Genomic DNA, 13,741 nt, shown 5'->3' with positions numbered 1-13,741 from the left:
GGTAGGGGGAGAGGGTCGAATTTCGCTCACAAAATTGGGGAAAAAATCGAAAACAAAAAGAAAACAATTGAAATCTAAAATGGTGAACGGTAGCGAGCGGTGATGATTTTTCTCTCCGCTCCAACAACGCTCGGGCGGTGTGACCAGGCCTTTAGCTTGTGCAAAGGAACTTTTCTCTTTACTATCTTCAGTGATTCCCCTGTACTTTTATTGCATTGCAAGCGTGTGTCTAGTTCCTGTATCACAAAGCCCAGCGACTGAATATATGATTGATTTTAATGTTTTATTGTATATTGTAAATTGAATGAGTCATAAAAAATGTTCTGGAATCAATCGCTAATCTTTGTGTTAAGCAGCCCTGATATCTGCATGTATGATGGATGCATCACAGGCCAAAGGTTGCGTTTGTAATATATTTATGTTTCATATAGCAAAGTAAAGATTGTAAATGAAGAATTTCTTCATATCTTCTGTCAAGTTCAAGGTTCTCTGGTTATCTCTGAAAATGGAACATACTCTGGCTTGTTTGAGATAACATGAATGACACAATAGGTGGTTTCAGACCGCCTCGAAGTTCGCCAGTTCCAGGTCTTCTCTGATCGGGAAATTTACCCCGATCAGAAAATACCAGGTATTTTGGTAATGTGAAAGCAAACTACGCGTAATCTCCCCGAAAGAAAATACCCGCTAAATAGTAGGTACTTGGCGAAATTACGAGAACTTTCGTGGGGATTTTTCCAAGGTCGCAGGTATTTTGGCGATGTGAAAGCAAATTACGGGAACTTTTATCCCAGCGTGTCGTTGGGCGCGGCGGCGTGGGTGGCTGCTGGGCTAGTGATTTTTAATCTCCCGCCTTGCCTGCTTATCAGACCACACTGCGCATGCTCGTAACTTCGGGAACTTATCCCGAAGGATGTGTTTCGGGGCGGTGTGAATGCAGGAATAATTAACGGGTATTTTTTAGCCTTAAAAAGTTCTCGTAATTTAACGGGGATTCTTGTGATCGAGGCGGTTTGAAACCGCCTAATATGTGTGAAGGTAAAGATGATTAGTCTGTGAATCAGCCCTGTCATGATATACTGGTAGCTCTTTACATGCACAAGTGTTTTTTGCTAAAATGTAAAAAAAAAATACTTTTGGGTAGTATTTCAGTGAAACAACTAGGCTTTTATTGTTAACCTGGTGGAAATGCTATTTTGTGTACAAAGTATGAAAAACAGTAGTTTTTATTTTGATATAAAAGACGTTTTAAGTAAGATTGATGAAATAAAAATCCTTTATGAACTTTTCAGATAGATAGATAGAGTATCTTGTGTTGATCCACCATTTGACCCTACCCCAAATAAATGAAACGTAGGACCCTCATAAAAATATTCAAAAAAAAAAATAATGCACTCATGTAGATTGTACCTTTGGTTAGAAAAGAGTTTTATATTGTCATAAACAAAACATTTGAGGACAAAATCTTAAAAGGTCTTGTGGTTTAGAATAAGGATATATTTAATTATAAAGTGTTGCGCATTACGCTATTGCGCATGTTATGTAAAGCGATAGTCCAAAACAAATCAGACATTGCAGTGTGTTCAGTTAATCTTTGAGATCAATACATTGGAGAAATAGTTTGCATTCTTGGGAGATAAGTGGATCAAATCAATGGACTTTACCCAATGACAAAGACTACCAACAGTTGTATAATAATCGCAGACTGTTACAAACAGGCTCAAAATAAAACCATAGAGCTATTAACAGAAACACTTCAACCCCATTGGAGATGATGACTGTAAACCATTTGTTCAAACTTGGCATGATATTGTCAAATTAGGATTAAATCGCAAGGTGCTACTTGGTATCAGTCTTCCAGTCAAAGTGAAGTGGGAGTATTAAGTAGGACCGTTAGATGATTTTGTGGTAGTCCCTAAAGTGCTTTAGGCTATGCATGTTCCTCTTTACTAGCCACGCTTGAGCGCCCTTTTGTTAGGATATCAGCATCCTCTCACAGTGTGAAAGACCGTGTTTAAACGAAGAGAAAGGCGTTGTGTTTTTCAATAGGCTTTATAACAATCACGGGCTGGCAAAGGTTATTCTTTGCAGTCTGTGATTACCTTGGAATAGCGTTGCATGCTTATGGAAAGTGGAGTATTCCTGGACCTGGGCTATATTTGAAGCTACATAAGAATCATGGCTGTTGTCTGCAAGTCCGGTGGATTTTTCTATGTGGATTATGGAAGTGGTAGTGATAGCGTCATTGAAGATGATCGTGGTCATGATACTGACGATGATTATGATGATGATGACGATGAGGATGATGAAGAGGAGGGTGAGCATTGTGTACAGTTCAATAGAATCTAATATCCTTACAATATCACAATGTGTGTGTGTCAGCTTCTATCAAAACCGTTTGGCCCAGGTGTTTCGGTCACTCGGTTCGAAATGAAATTCAAATTGTTTATATTATTTGTTCTCTATAGCCTGTTTTAAGTGTATAAAAACTTATTATGTGTATGCCTATATTGCATATCATAATTTACATGGATGATCATTAATTTACTTGTTTCCTCATGAGCAGCTATTTATTTTTCAGCCCATTTGAAACTAATAAGCATTTATGCTTTAGTTCAAAAGAAATATCCTGTTCTGAATGTATGTCAAATTATCTGTGTGTGCATTGTCAATAATTTCCTTGTTTCCCACGAGCAGTTATTCCGTTTTCAGCCCATTATAATATAAACGATCAATGCTTCCTTTTTTATGAAACGGAATGAACAGTAGATTTTTCCATGTGATATTACTGAATACTGTATCCATTTTTTTACAGTACTAGAATTTTTGGAAAGAAATCAATTTGCAACTTCCACCTTCTAAGGGTTAGGGTGACTGTCACAAAAGGAACTTTTCCAAATTTGTTGTATATTCTCAAGAAAAACATATTTTGGGAGAAGTGACAGTATTTGAAAATCAGTATATTTCAAAGTTTAGAATGAAGTGAATTGATACCATGAAATACTGATTGAAGCATTGTACAATATTCGTCAAATCATGCAGTACCATGCATGCATACTTTGTAAATCTGACATAGAGGTGTTTGCATTCAGCTTGGATATTCTTCTATTTACTGTAACCAGGGGAGCTTTAAAGCAGCAGACTTTAAGTCAATAAAAGTTTAGTCTGTAGAGAAAATACTCGTTGAAAATCACAGAAAAGTGCAAATGATGATACACAAGCAGTTGGAAATCAATCACAAATGGGACTAGTGATGATTATGTATTATACATCACAACATATTATTTTGTCCAATGTTATAACTGAGACTGGAGAAAATCATTTTCACTGGAGAACTTATTCAACTTGAATCCACAGCATCCATTTTGAAATCTGATACCAATCTCGCAAGCTAAAAAAGGGTCTCCTTAATTTTCCATTACAGCTTCACAAGTAGGGCACTTTAGAATTTGAACTTGAGCCTTAAAAATTAAATTGAGGCCCTCTCGTGTTACTATGCTATCAAAAGTGAAACCGCCTGACATTGCCAATTTGCCAAGATGACGATGGAATGTTGCGATTCATTTCATTCCTTGGTTCAAAATGCACGGAATATGACACTTAGCTCTGTTCGAGTTGGTTTTGAGGTTCAAGGAGTGTTGATAGTTTCATGTCACTTAGCCTTAAGGAATAATACTTGTGAGCTGAAACAGAAAAAGACATAATAATCAATAAACCCTAAGCCAGAATACAATTTGGCAATGTTTCAAATGTTTAGGTTATGGTTGAATTTTTGAATTTTATAAAATTTTCTTTGAGTCTTCATTGAAATTTGAAATTAACAGTTCATTCAGATGAAGTGCTCTTATGTGATATCATTCTTCCTTTTTCTTCTTAATAGAGGCTCTTCGGACCCCTATCTTGTATGTTCATCAGTGAATAAGAAACCTACCAATTTTTTCCCCATATGATGTTTTTTAATTGTTCTTTAATATTGGACCTTGCTCATTGCAAAGTAAGCTTTACTTGAATTAGTTACTTGTACTACTAGTACTAGTAGTTTTTTTTTAGATCATATGTTTCAAGGATGTCTTTTAGGATATTGTCAGGAAATATTAATATTTCCCTGGTGGAATCTTTCCTTCATTATGTATTTGACTTTGGGTTCAAACTCAAATGGTTTAGATTTTCCATAACCAAACACTGGTTTAATCTAATTACTCGTATGAACTTACTGCTTCCTGAGTATTCTACCAACAACGTACATTGCAGTTGGAAATGCTAACAGAATCATTGGAATTTTTATGACTGTTTGTTTAAATACTTGCAGCTGATTTCATAATCTTCCAGCTGGTTCTTTTTTTAATGGCTCATTACTTTATGATTGTTGGATAAATTTGATTTAAAGCCCCTCCCTCACATTTCAAAAATTTCAATGAGGTAATTACAATATGACAGATGCTAGGAAAATAAGAATTTTGGTATAAACATGGTTGTAAAAAAAACAAATCCTTTTATTTTCAACAATCTGTGGGATTCATTATGATTCGATTTTTCAAAACACAATTTAAATAGTAAAGGTGCTTTATCCAAGGTATATTGCTCAGGTCTACATTTGTGATTTATGCCATCTTTCTACTTTCCTTTCCCTTGCAGTGTGTTCAGCAGGCCTAGGACAAGGCGGGTTTTTCATCAAGAATGGCAAGTACTACTGTGCCTCGGATTACCAGGACAACTATGGCACAAAGTGCAAGGCTTGCGGACAGTATCTTGAAGGAGAGGTGGTGACAGCCCTTGGCAACACCTACCACAAGTATTGCTTCGTCTGTGCAAGATGCGGGTAAGTGGTAACAAACGCTCTCTGTCCATAGTCTCTGTTCCTCAAGAACAATGGGTTCGTATGCTGCTATTGGCTTCTGAGGTCAATGGAAACCCTCAAGCCTGGAGATACAAGAGATACTGGCTGTGTTGTATATGGTTCACCAAAGTGGCCATACCAACATGGTTGTCCGTTTGGTGACTTGATCAAAGTCTGCACCACATTTAGCCTAGCTGGCTTCTAATGGGGATCTGGCTCAGAAATTATCTTTTATGGTGTGATCCTCCAATTTCTGCATTGATAACGAGTGAGGGGATCAGGAAAGCTACTTTGAAATTCTGCATGCAGGAAGCCAGCAAGGATGCCACTTTTCTGAAGGAACATTGTAGTACCTTAGGCTGATAGTCAAAATCCTCCTTTGGGATTATCATCAGCTTTATTGGTTGTTGGTCTCAAAAGGAGCTTTTTGGATGTTTCAGCCTTTCTTGTGATGTGAATTGTGCATCAAATAGGCTTACATGACTGTAGGAACAGTAGAATCCCTACAGAATCCATGTGCCGATATTTAAGGGGGTTAGTCATACAAAATTTATGGGAAGAATAGAAGACAGTAGTCAAAGAGTTAATGGGTTATTTTAGCAATGTAATGTTTGCTGACTTGGTTGAAGCAGTTCTTTATTTGTTGTGGTAATAAAAAACATACTTTTATGTTAGTGATTGACTCCTAAATGAAAGTTCTGTGTTGTCATTGTTGTCCAAATTCCATTAACATTTTGATGTCAGATTGGGACTGCCCAGTTTGCTCTCTAGAGATGCAATATGATCATGATTATTTTAATATAGATTTTGACATTCAGCATAAAATATGAGTACGAGTGTAAATAATCAATAGATGTATCCAGTTTTGGGTCCTCATGCCAACAAAATAAAATAAAATAGAATTTGTGTGATTGTACTTTCTCAAAATCACAAATATTTTAGAAATGTCACTTATATAGGTCATGTCAGCTTGTATCAGCAACATGCAAATAGCAGCTGTGCCTTATGCTGTGGATGGAGGAAGATCTGTTGAAAAATGAGACGACTCTTGAGAATTTAGGGCTCTTTTTGGTGAAAGAAATAGCAGGATTGTCGTAAAAATCTTGTTTTCGCCAGGCCATTACTCTTGGGGAGCCATAGTAGCCAAATATCTGAAAGGAATATGTAGTTGTTGGATGAAATATGACCATTGGTATTTATGAGATGAAAACGTTTGAGTTTTTAAAGATGATGTTTGTTGGGAAATTATGTTAGGAGAATAACCTTCTGAGATACTAGAATATTACAACTAGGAATAAATTCGGATTAAAGTAAAGGATGTACTGTATAGTGAACAGTTTTACTAATAGGATAGTATATGAACATTTAGTATATTAGTATCAAAGGCAGTAGGTTCCTTTGAAAGAGTTTCAAACACTATAAAACTGGCATATCAAGCAGTATGTGCCGATAGATGCCAAAATTCTAATCCCTTAAGTCAAAGCTTTTTATTACAAATTATCAGAGCGATGCAGAGTTAGCTTAGATATGATCAGTAGGTAATACATCTGTATAAAAGTACGCATCAACTATTTCAAAGCCTTTTCCAGAAAACGAAAGAAATCTTTTCATGGTGAGGTGTCTCATTCAGATTGATAAATGACCCAAATATTTATTGTAAGCCATTGAGAAATATTTTTTAGGAGAATAATAAATTTTGCAGAAATATGTCAAGTATTCACACGTGGGCTTTTCAAATTTTGATTGATTATATTTTGTATTATATTCTTCCAGTGGATGAATGAAGGTATTTTGAGTCGGAATTAGTTTTGACAACTGGATCTAAATGGAGGAAGTTTTCCAATTGCGCAAACAATATTGTCACTTATAATACACCGAGACCATTAACCCCTCTTTTAAAAGCTGTAAAAAATTGTTGAATTTCAATATCAAATGAGTCATACTTTGTTGGTAAATTTCTCCTGGAATGTGTGACTTTGTGTTTCAAAATGGAAAGAAAACCAGCTTAGTGTTATTAATTTTCTATGTAATAAGACTTGTATTTCTATTCCATAAGAATTTTGTTTCATTTGAGACTGTGGTAATATTTTCAGTAATATAATGGATTTTGGTTAATGAGGAAAGTTAGATTGTATACATGTAGATGGGAGTAATTCTTTGAATCGTCATAAACTCCTATTTAATTTCCGAGATTATGATATAAACCTATGTGAAGATAATATTGCAGAGGAGATTATATTTTATGACCACGCGAAAAATATTGATATCGTTGAAGTTCATGAGGTATGTTGTACATATTTTGAGGCAGTATGGGATATCTTTCAATCAGTCCCAAATCCACAATTTGTTTTAGTATCTATTATAGACACATTCATTTATTAAAAGTGAACAAACTTTGCACAATTCATTATTGTAGTTGCATAAAAATGCAAGCAAAGGTTGTGTCATTGCTACATGCTTTATTAGTTGTAAAGCATTTATAATTGATTTTTATAATTGATTACACTTCAAGTTATATATAACTCTGGTGTTGCTGTGTTCATCTCTTCTTTCCATATTACTTTTGCATCTCATTCAAACTGTTGATGTTTGAAATATTAGTATCTTTTCCTTTTGTTTACTTTTTTATCATGCAATAATAAAGTTTGTGATGTTTTCTTCAGGATTTATGTTTTCATTGAAAAATGATAAGTTTGATTTGCATGATTTTTTCCGTTTATAATTTGAGCCTTTCTCTCAATGATTCTCATTAGAGTTTAATTCTCTAGCCTTTTCCCACACAGATTTTGTCATGCTGTTTTTATTTCATATTTCATTAATTAAATACATGTATAATAATCAAATTACCATTCTTTCCGTTATTTATGGTTATGTTTTGATTTATGTTTTATTTGTTTCATTTTACAACTTTTTTCATGGTTTTACTTTCTTTTATCCCCATTTATTTTCTCCTCATCATTCCCCTATGATCCTACCCGTGCTTGAATTATCCTTATGAAATTTCCTCGTCTGACGCCTGTTTGTGTTTTGAAAAATATGAATTTTGTGAGAGAATCTGTTGTCTTGTTTGCTGTATTTCCATTTCCTATTGTTATGTCCAACGTTGTGTTTTGAAAAAAAAACCTTGTCATTTCTGTGTTTGTTTGTTGAGTGTTTTCCTCTTTTCATTTATTTACGATTTCATCATCTGGCAAATATTCCTTCATTGAAACTAACAAACACATTTAAAACCTTTGACCGAATGACCTGCAATGACCCCCTAATGACCTCACAGGCACGCCTTCGTTGGGGGTGAGGATGTCTCCTATGACCCGGTCACCAACTGCTGTCTGTGTCTCCAGTGCCAGCGTATCACCGAGGCTACAGGGTAAACAAACAAACAAATAAATAAACAAACATACCAACAGTCAAAAGATATAGACAAACTCATATTCACCTTCTGTTTCTAACGGGAGCATGACTTTTTTTTCTGTTTCACTGTTTTTGCCTAATGCCGTACTTTTTTGCTCTCTCATACTCAGATATTCATTTAATGTTATCACATTCATTTTAATGCTTGTAGAAATTGTTTTGGAAGTGAAACTGAATGCTTGCGATTACCATTGCCATTATCATGGTATTGTCTTGTGTCCCTCTGTTCTCTTCTTTTGAGTGTTTTGTGAGTTTGTGACAAATAATTACTCTCGTTACTTAAGTCTTACCTGAATTTCATGAGTTTGCTGCTTTATACCCCTACATGTAGATAATCCTTTCATTTCCTGTTAATATAAGCTGCCTGTTTGATGCATAGCATGAATACCTATTATTCAACCAATTGTTGTAAAAAAGTACCTACTAATTTAATTATGTATTTATGATTAATTCTCATTAAAAAGGAAACAAAATCCACTTTACCGCCAGGTTCTTGCGGTCTATGTTTGCATGTAGTAGACATCAGTTTTTCAATAAATCTAAATATACAGGAACTCGTCGTTGCTTAATTGTATAAAGTCTTTAGCGCTATCATGAAGTTGTTTGGGTAACATGATTCCTTTTATCTGCATAGAATTAGCAGATTTCTGGATCCAAACAGGTATGGCATTAAGTGTGTGTTTATGCTTTCATTGCGGAGACAGAATCAGCGTTTTCAAACGTCGTTTCAGAATGCCGATCGCAAACATGGTTCTGGGAGTGCCGTAAATGCTTAATTTTTCAGAGGTGAAATCACAATCTGCAGCTTGCTTCGCATCCTAATTTTCATTGAGCAGAAAAGCGAGGTAAAATTTGATGCGCCCTTTTTCGATTTTTTTTCAGTGCTGTTATGGTAGATTATCATTTTATTTAGGTTATGAATCAAAGAGGCACGGATTTCTTTTTAGAAACTTTATATTAAAATTTTTGCTTAGCACTATGTTAGTAGCTGCGTCATATATTTATCGAAAGATATTGGAAATGAATAAGAATGGATTCCAGATGCGTCCTCGAAAGTTTGCCCAAAATAACCCTTTGCAGATCATGCCAAACATTCTCTTCTCATTTTAATTTGATTATCAATCAGTGAGGTAACTCTATCCATTTCTCACTGATGACATTCCATCCGTCCTCAACTCAATTACTCTCATGGGCTCCCATCTTTATTAGAAACGAAATTCTCAGATTTCACTCTTCTTTTTTCTGCTTTTAATCTCATGAAATGTCGACACATGGCGGATCATCAGTCAATTAATGCCTCCTCATTAAAGACAATGTTCAGAGTTGATGCAGCGCTTCTAACTCTGACATTTCATTTCCTGATAATTGATTGTCAGTGAGCAGGTTCCTCTTATTTAATGAAGAAACAGATGAGGAGGGAGGGGGGGTAAGGGATAGGGTTAGGGTAAGAGATCGAGTAGGGATAACATTGGATAAGGAACGAGTTGCGGTAAAGAACGGGTTATGTAAGATAATAGGTACTTGGAGTACAATAAGGGGAGTGATGGAAAAGTTCATAAATAAAGTATTGATAAATAACCCACTTTATCACAAATTTTCTGCAAGGGGGGTACAAGTGCAGGCAGAAGCGAAGGAGTTTAGGCAATGTGCAAATGTATTTGTGGTAGATTGTGAAGGGCATGCTAACAAATAGTCTGCAGGCACAGACCCTGATTGAAACTTTGATCAACAAGTGTGTCTCCATGCAAAGACTAGCACATATAAAACTTGCTGTTTAGAGGGCCTTCAGTACACAAGGCATGAGTAGGCTGCACATTCAGACCCTTGAGTGAAGGGTTAGCACAGCAGACTAAAAACATATGGCATATGCAGGGGGAGGGGGGGGGGTAGAGAGAAGAGGAGGGAAGATATAAGGTGTATGATTGACACACTGTAAAAACTGCAGTGTTAAAACTGACACCAATTGGTGTTAATAGAGGACCACACCCTGAGGTGTTAGAATTACACCCTAGAGATTAAACATAACACCAACGAGTGTAAATGTAACAACAAAAGTGTTGTAATAACACCTATAGGTGTAAAACTAACACCACCAATTTAACACTGGTGTAAAATAACTGGTGTGGTACTCTATGTACGCCGGTTAACACCACAGTTTTTGCTGTGTAGGTTGGATGATGAAACTTCAAGGGTGTGGTTATAAAGCAGGTGGATGATACATGTAATGAAGGGGGAGTAAAAAAAATCCTAAATCAAATGTAGATTAAATGTAATTTTATATTTCTAAGTATGATAATAGGGGTCGGATTCAATAGAAAGAAGAGAAGTCCATATACATGCAAGGGAATTGTACACAGTTGGAAAGTATTTTTTAGTAGAAATTAGTTCATATCCGAAGGAGATATCCCGATTTAAAGATACATCTTTCATCTGTTCTTGACATCTACTTGAGGGTTGAAATTGAGATCTACTAATGGTTTTCCAGTTGCCATATCTGGTTCTGACATGAGAGATAATATGTTTTGGACTTCATCGTGACTACCTCTGCAGGGGCCGTTACAGCAAGAGTTGCAATCAAACACAACTAAAAAAAATCAAATACAACTTGATTTTTAACCCCCAAAAAGACATGTATGGGGACTTTGTGCTTGATTTCTTGAGAGTGATTTAAACGAATCTTTCGGCAACGGGCCTGAGATAAAGAATTTATGGAAATGTAATCATTTTTGTTTACTTGTCTCACTACATGTACATGAATCTAGGGATACAATTTGTCTCATATGATTATTGAATATGATCTCATTGCAAAGGTTCGGTGTTAATAATTTATCAATTTTTTCTTTCTCCAATATTTTCTCCTTTCTTATAATTTTACAAGTTTTTCTTTGTTGTATCCATCATGGAAAAACTGAATAGCATAAAAACTGACCTCTTTACTGAGATACTCTTGTGTAAAGGGAAAGAATAAATATTACTAAATGGTAAATCTAAAAATTAAATGATGGTGACCGATTAATAAGTCAATTTTTGGCAGTAAATCATATTTTGTATTCTCAACAGGCATAGCCTAAAATTGCCAATATCTAATGCAAACATGTCACTTTTGTATTATTAACAAAATATTTAAACGTATGAATTAAATTTTGTAAAATGTGCAGATCCACTATCCAGTTAAAAATCCCTCAAATATGGTAAAACCAATTGTCAAAAGTCAAATAATAGGCAGCTGCTTCTGAAAAGATAAACAATCTTGTCATCTTGTCCTCAAGATGATACAGGCATATGTAGGAAAATCATCAGCAGCAACATTCTCCCCTAGATATCTATTTGCATCCAATCTATCTCATTTCCTTTCTTTACCATTATCTAGTTCAACCGCAAACTCTCCTCCCGATGAGCTCCCCTTTTTCAAATTTGTCTTTTGGATTTGGTCAATTTTCTCGGACTTGTCATTTGTAAATTCATATGTCGCATTCAAATCTAGGAAAATGGTTTTTGTGGGATCGGGATAAGGTCATGGATGATGTTGTCGAGACTGGTATATGACTGATGATTGCAGTAGCAAATCATAGAGATATGAAAGGCCTTTTGTTTCACCATTTACATTTAATCAAGTGAAGCTGTGATAGTTAATACCCATGAAAGGTATTATTTTTCAGAGATCATGTACAAGGATGACTTGTCTAAAATTCTTTCAAATTGTTTCTGATCAGTTTGATTGATCAAGAAAGTCTAGATTCACAGTAAAAACGCTGTTTACTATATGAACCTTACAGCATTTGTTTAACTGTTTAAACAATCATGTTCACTTCATTGAAGATTAGATATCGAAAATTAAACTTTGTTGCTTAAGATTTAAACACTTATTTAAACTGTTTAAACAATTACTGTAAGGTTCATATAGTAAACAGCGTTGTTTAATTATTTTTTTACTGTGTTGAAAGTGTTCATTCAAATTTATGAGTTTGTAAAGTCTTTGAAACCCCATTTCTATTGTTTGTTAGTAAAGAAATTAATCATTAGTCTTCTTTTGAGAGAAATGCCTTCTTCACACTTTCTCTAGCTGGCCCCATGGTTCTTAAATTTACAACCATTTTAGTCTTAACAGACTGCAATGAAGTCATAATTTGATTTTTTCTGTGTTAGCACATGAAATTCTAACATTATCAGGATAAACACACAGGTACATCATCACTTAACTCGCTTAATCCATGAATGCAAAATTTAACCAACATAAATGGACAATAGCTACAAACAATTATGATTGACTATAAATGCATAGAGTGTGATCATAGGTGAATTGGAATTATTACAGACAAAATGATTAAATTCCATCATTATTAATGAGAAAAATGTATTTCTTGCTACTTTTGCCCTATTCATAAGATGAACACTACTCTCTTACTTGCTCACAGTTTCAATTGATCCTCCATGGTCTATACTCTAAAAACAGAATTATTTCAATTTCCCCAGAGTTTTCATTGACAGATCCTGTTCTTCATTTGTCGGCAATTCACATCCCCGGTATCTTTCACTAATTTATGCCCATCTTAGATAGCAGATTATTACCAGCAGTCGGTGAATATCACAAAGGATTCACTCTTACACTGGGATGAATGAGTCTTTGTGGCACGGGATAGGGATGAACATTAAGTTTCAATTTGGACTCATGTTTCAGAAATCAAAGGACAATTTCATATGTAATATTTGTGATATTTTGGAATCATTACAAATTGATTAATATTAGAACCTAAGGGGTATTTCAGTTTATTTCTAGTTTCTCATATTATGATAATATCACACGGGATATATATCAATGATATTAATAATAATATGCAACAATGTTTTTAAGTGCTGCTTATTATTACCCCAGCTTTAGCAGGGCTGCAAGGTATTTTCAAGGTATTATTGTGATAGCCACTACATATGTCTCGATGTATAGGTCGAAAAGTATCAAAGAGGTAAAGAAATGATAAAGGATGTCAGAGGAAGTATGCCAAAAATAGCTTCTAAAAAATATAGGTGTTCCCCATAATTCATAGCATTTTTTTAAGGACTGTTTGAGTGCTTGAGCATGAAAAAAATGCCTCTTTTTATCACCTCTTATTCAGTATTGATTTTCATGAGCCATCATTCTCACCATCTTGCCATACTATGCATCTCTATGTCTGGGACCAATGTGTCTTCAAATATAGACACTCCTACATTAATTGAGTCAAGCAAATATTGTCTCCTTTCCACTTACAGTCTTGCTGTACATATTTGCTCCAAGCTCAAGTTCAACCACTGGTCTTGAATAAAGATTATCAAAAGTTTTGTCTTTCTTCATTTTGAATTTTATTCTTTTTAAATATTGGTAATTTGATTTTCATAGGATTGAGTTGCTTGACCCATTGTTAACTGCATTTTAATTTAATTCTTTTTAAAAATCTTTGAGGCTTTGTATGTGGACTGCTTGGTGTTGGTAGATAGCAGTTTAATACAGATCGCAGG

At 34.9% G+C, this 13,741-nt stretch overlaps 1 protein-coding gene across 9 annotated transcripts in view; it reads left to right on the top strand.

Annotated features, from left to right (window-relative positions):
- The first annotated feature begins 1,900 nt into the window (after positions 1–1,900).
- The window catches only part of LOC121425736 (actin-binding LIM protein 2-like), a 52,319-nt gene continuing 40,478 nt past the window's right edge, over positions 1,901–13,741 (top strand). For 3 of the 9 annotated variants that reach the window (XM_041621911.1, XM_041621914.1, XM_041621910.1), the window contains exons 1-3: positions 1,902–2,317; positions 4,636–4,819; positions 8,112–8,204. In XM_041621911.1, coding sequence (XP_041477845.1) covers positions 2,179–2,317; positions 4,636–4,819; positions 8,112–8,204 — 416 coding nt within the window. In that variant the 5' untranslated portion in view covers positions 1,902–2,178. Of the gene's footprint in view, positions 2,318–4,635; positions 4,820–8,111; positions 8,205–13,741 lie in introns of all 9 variants that reach the window. The other 6 variants (XM_041621913.1, XM_041621917.1, XM_041621912.1 and 3 more) reach the window with 5 other exon arrangements.

This window comes from Lytechinus variegatus, chromosome 12, assembly GCF_018143015.1.
Source record: "Lytechinus variegatus isolate NC3 chromosome 12, Lvar_3.0, whole genome shotgun sequence".
NCBI lineage: Eukaryota > Metazoa > Echinodermata > Echinoidea > Temnopleuroida > Toxopneustidae > Lytechinus > Lytechinus variegatus.
The sequence above is the reverse complement of the archived record's forward strand: the minus strand, read 5'-3'. Positions and strand labels throughout refer to the sequence as shown.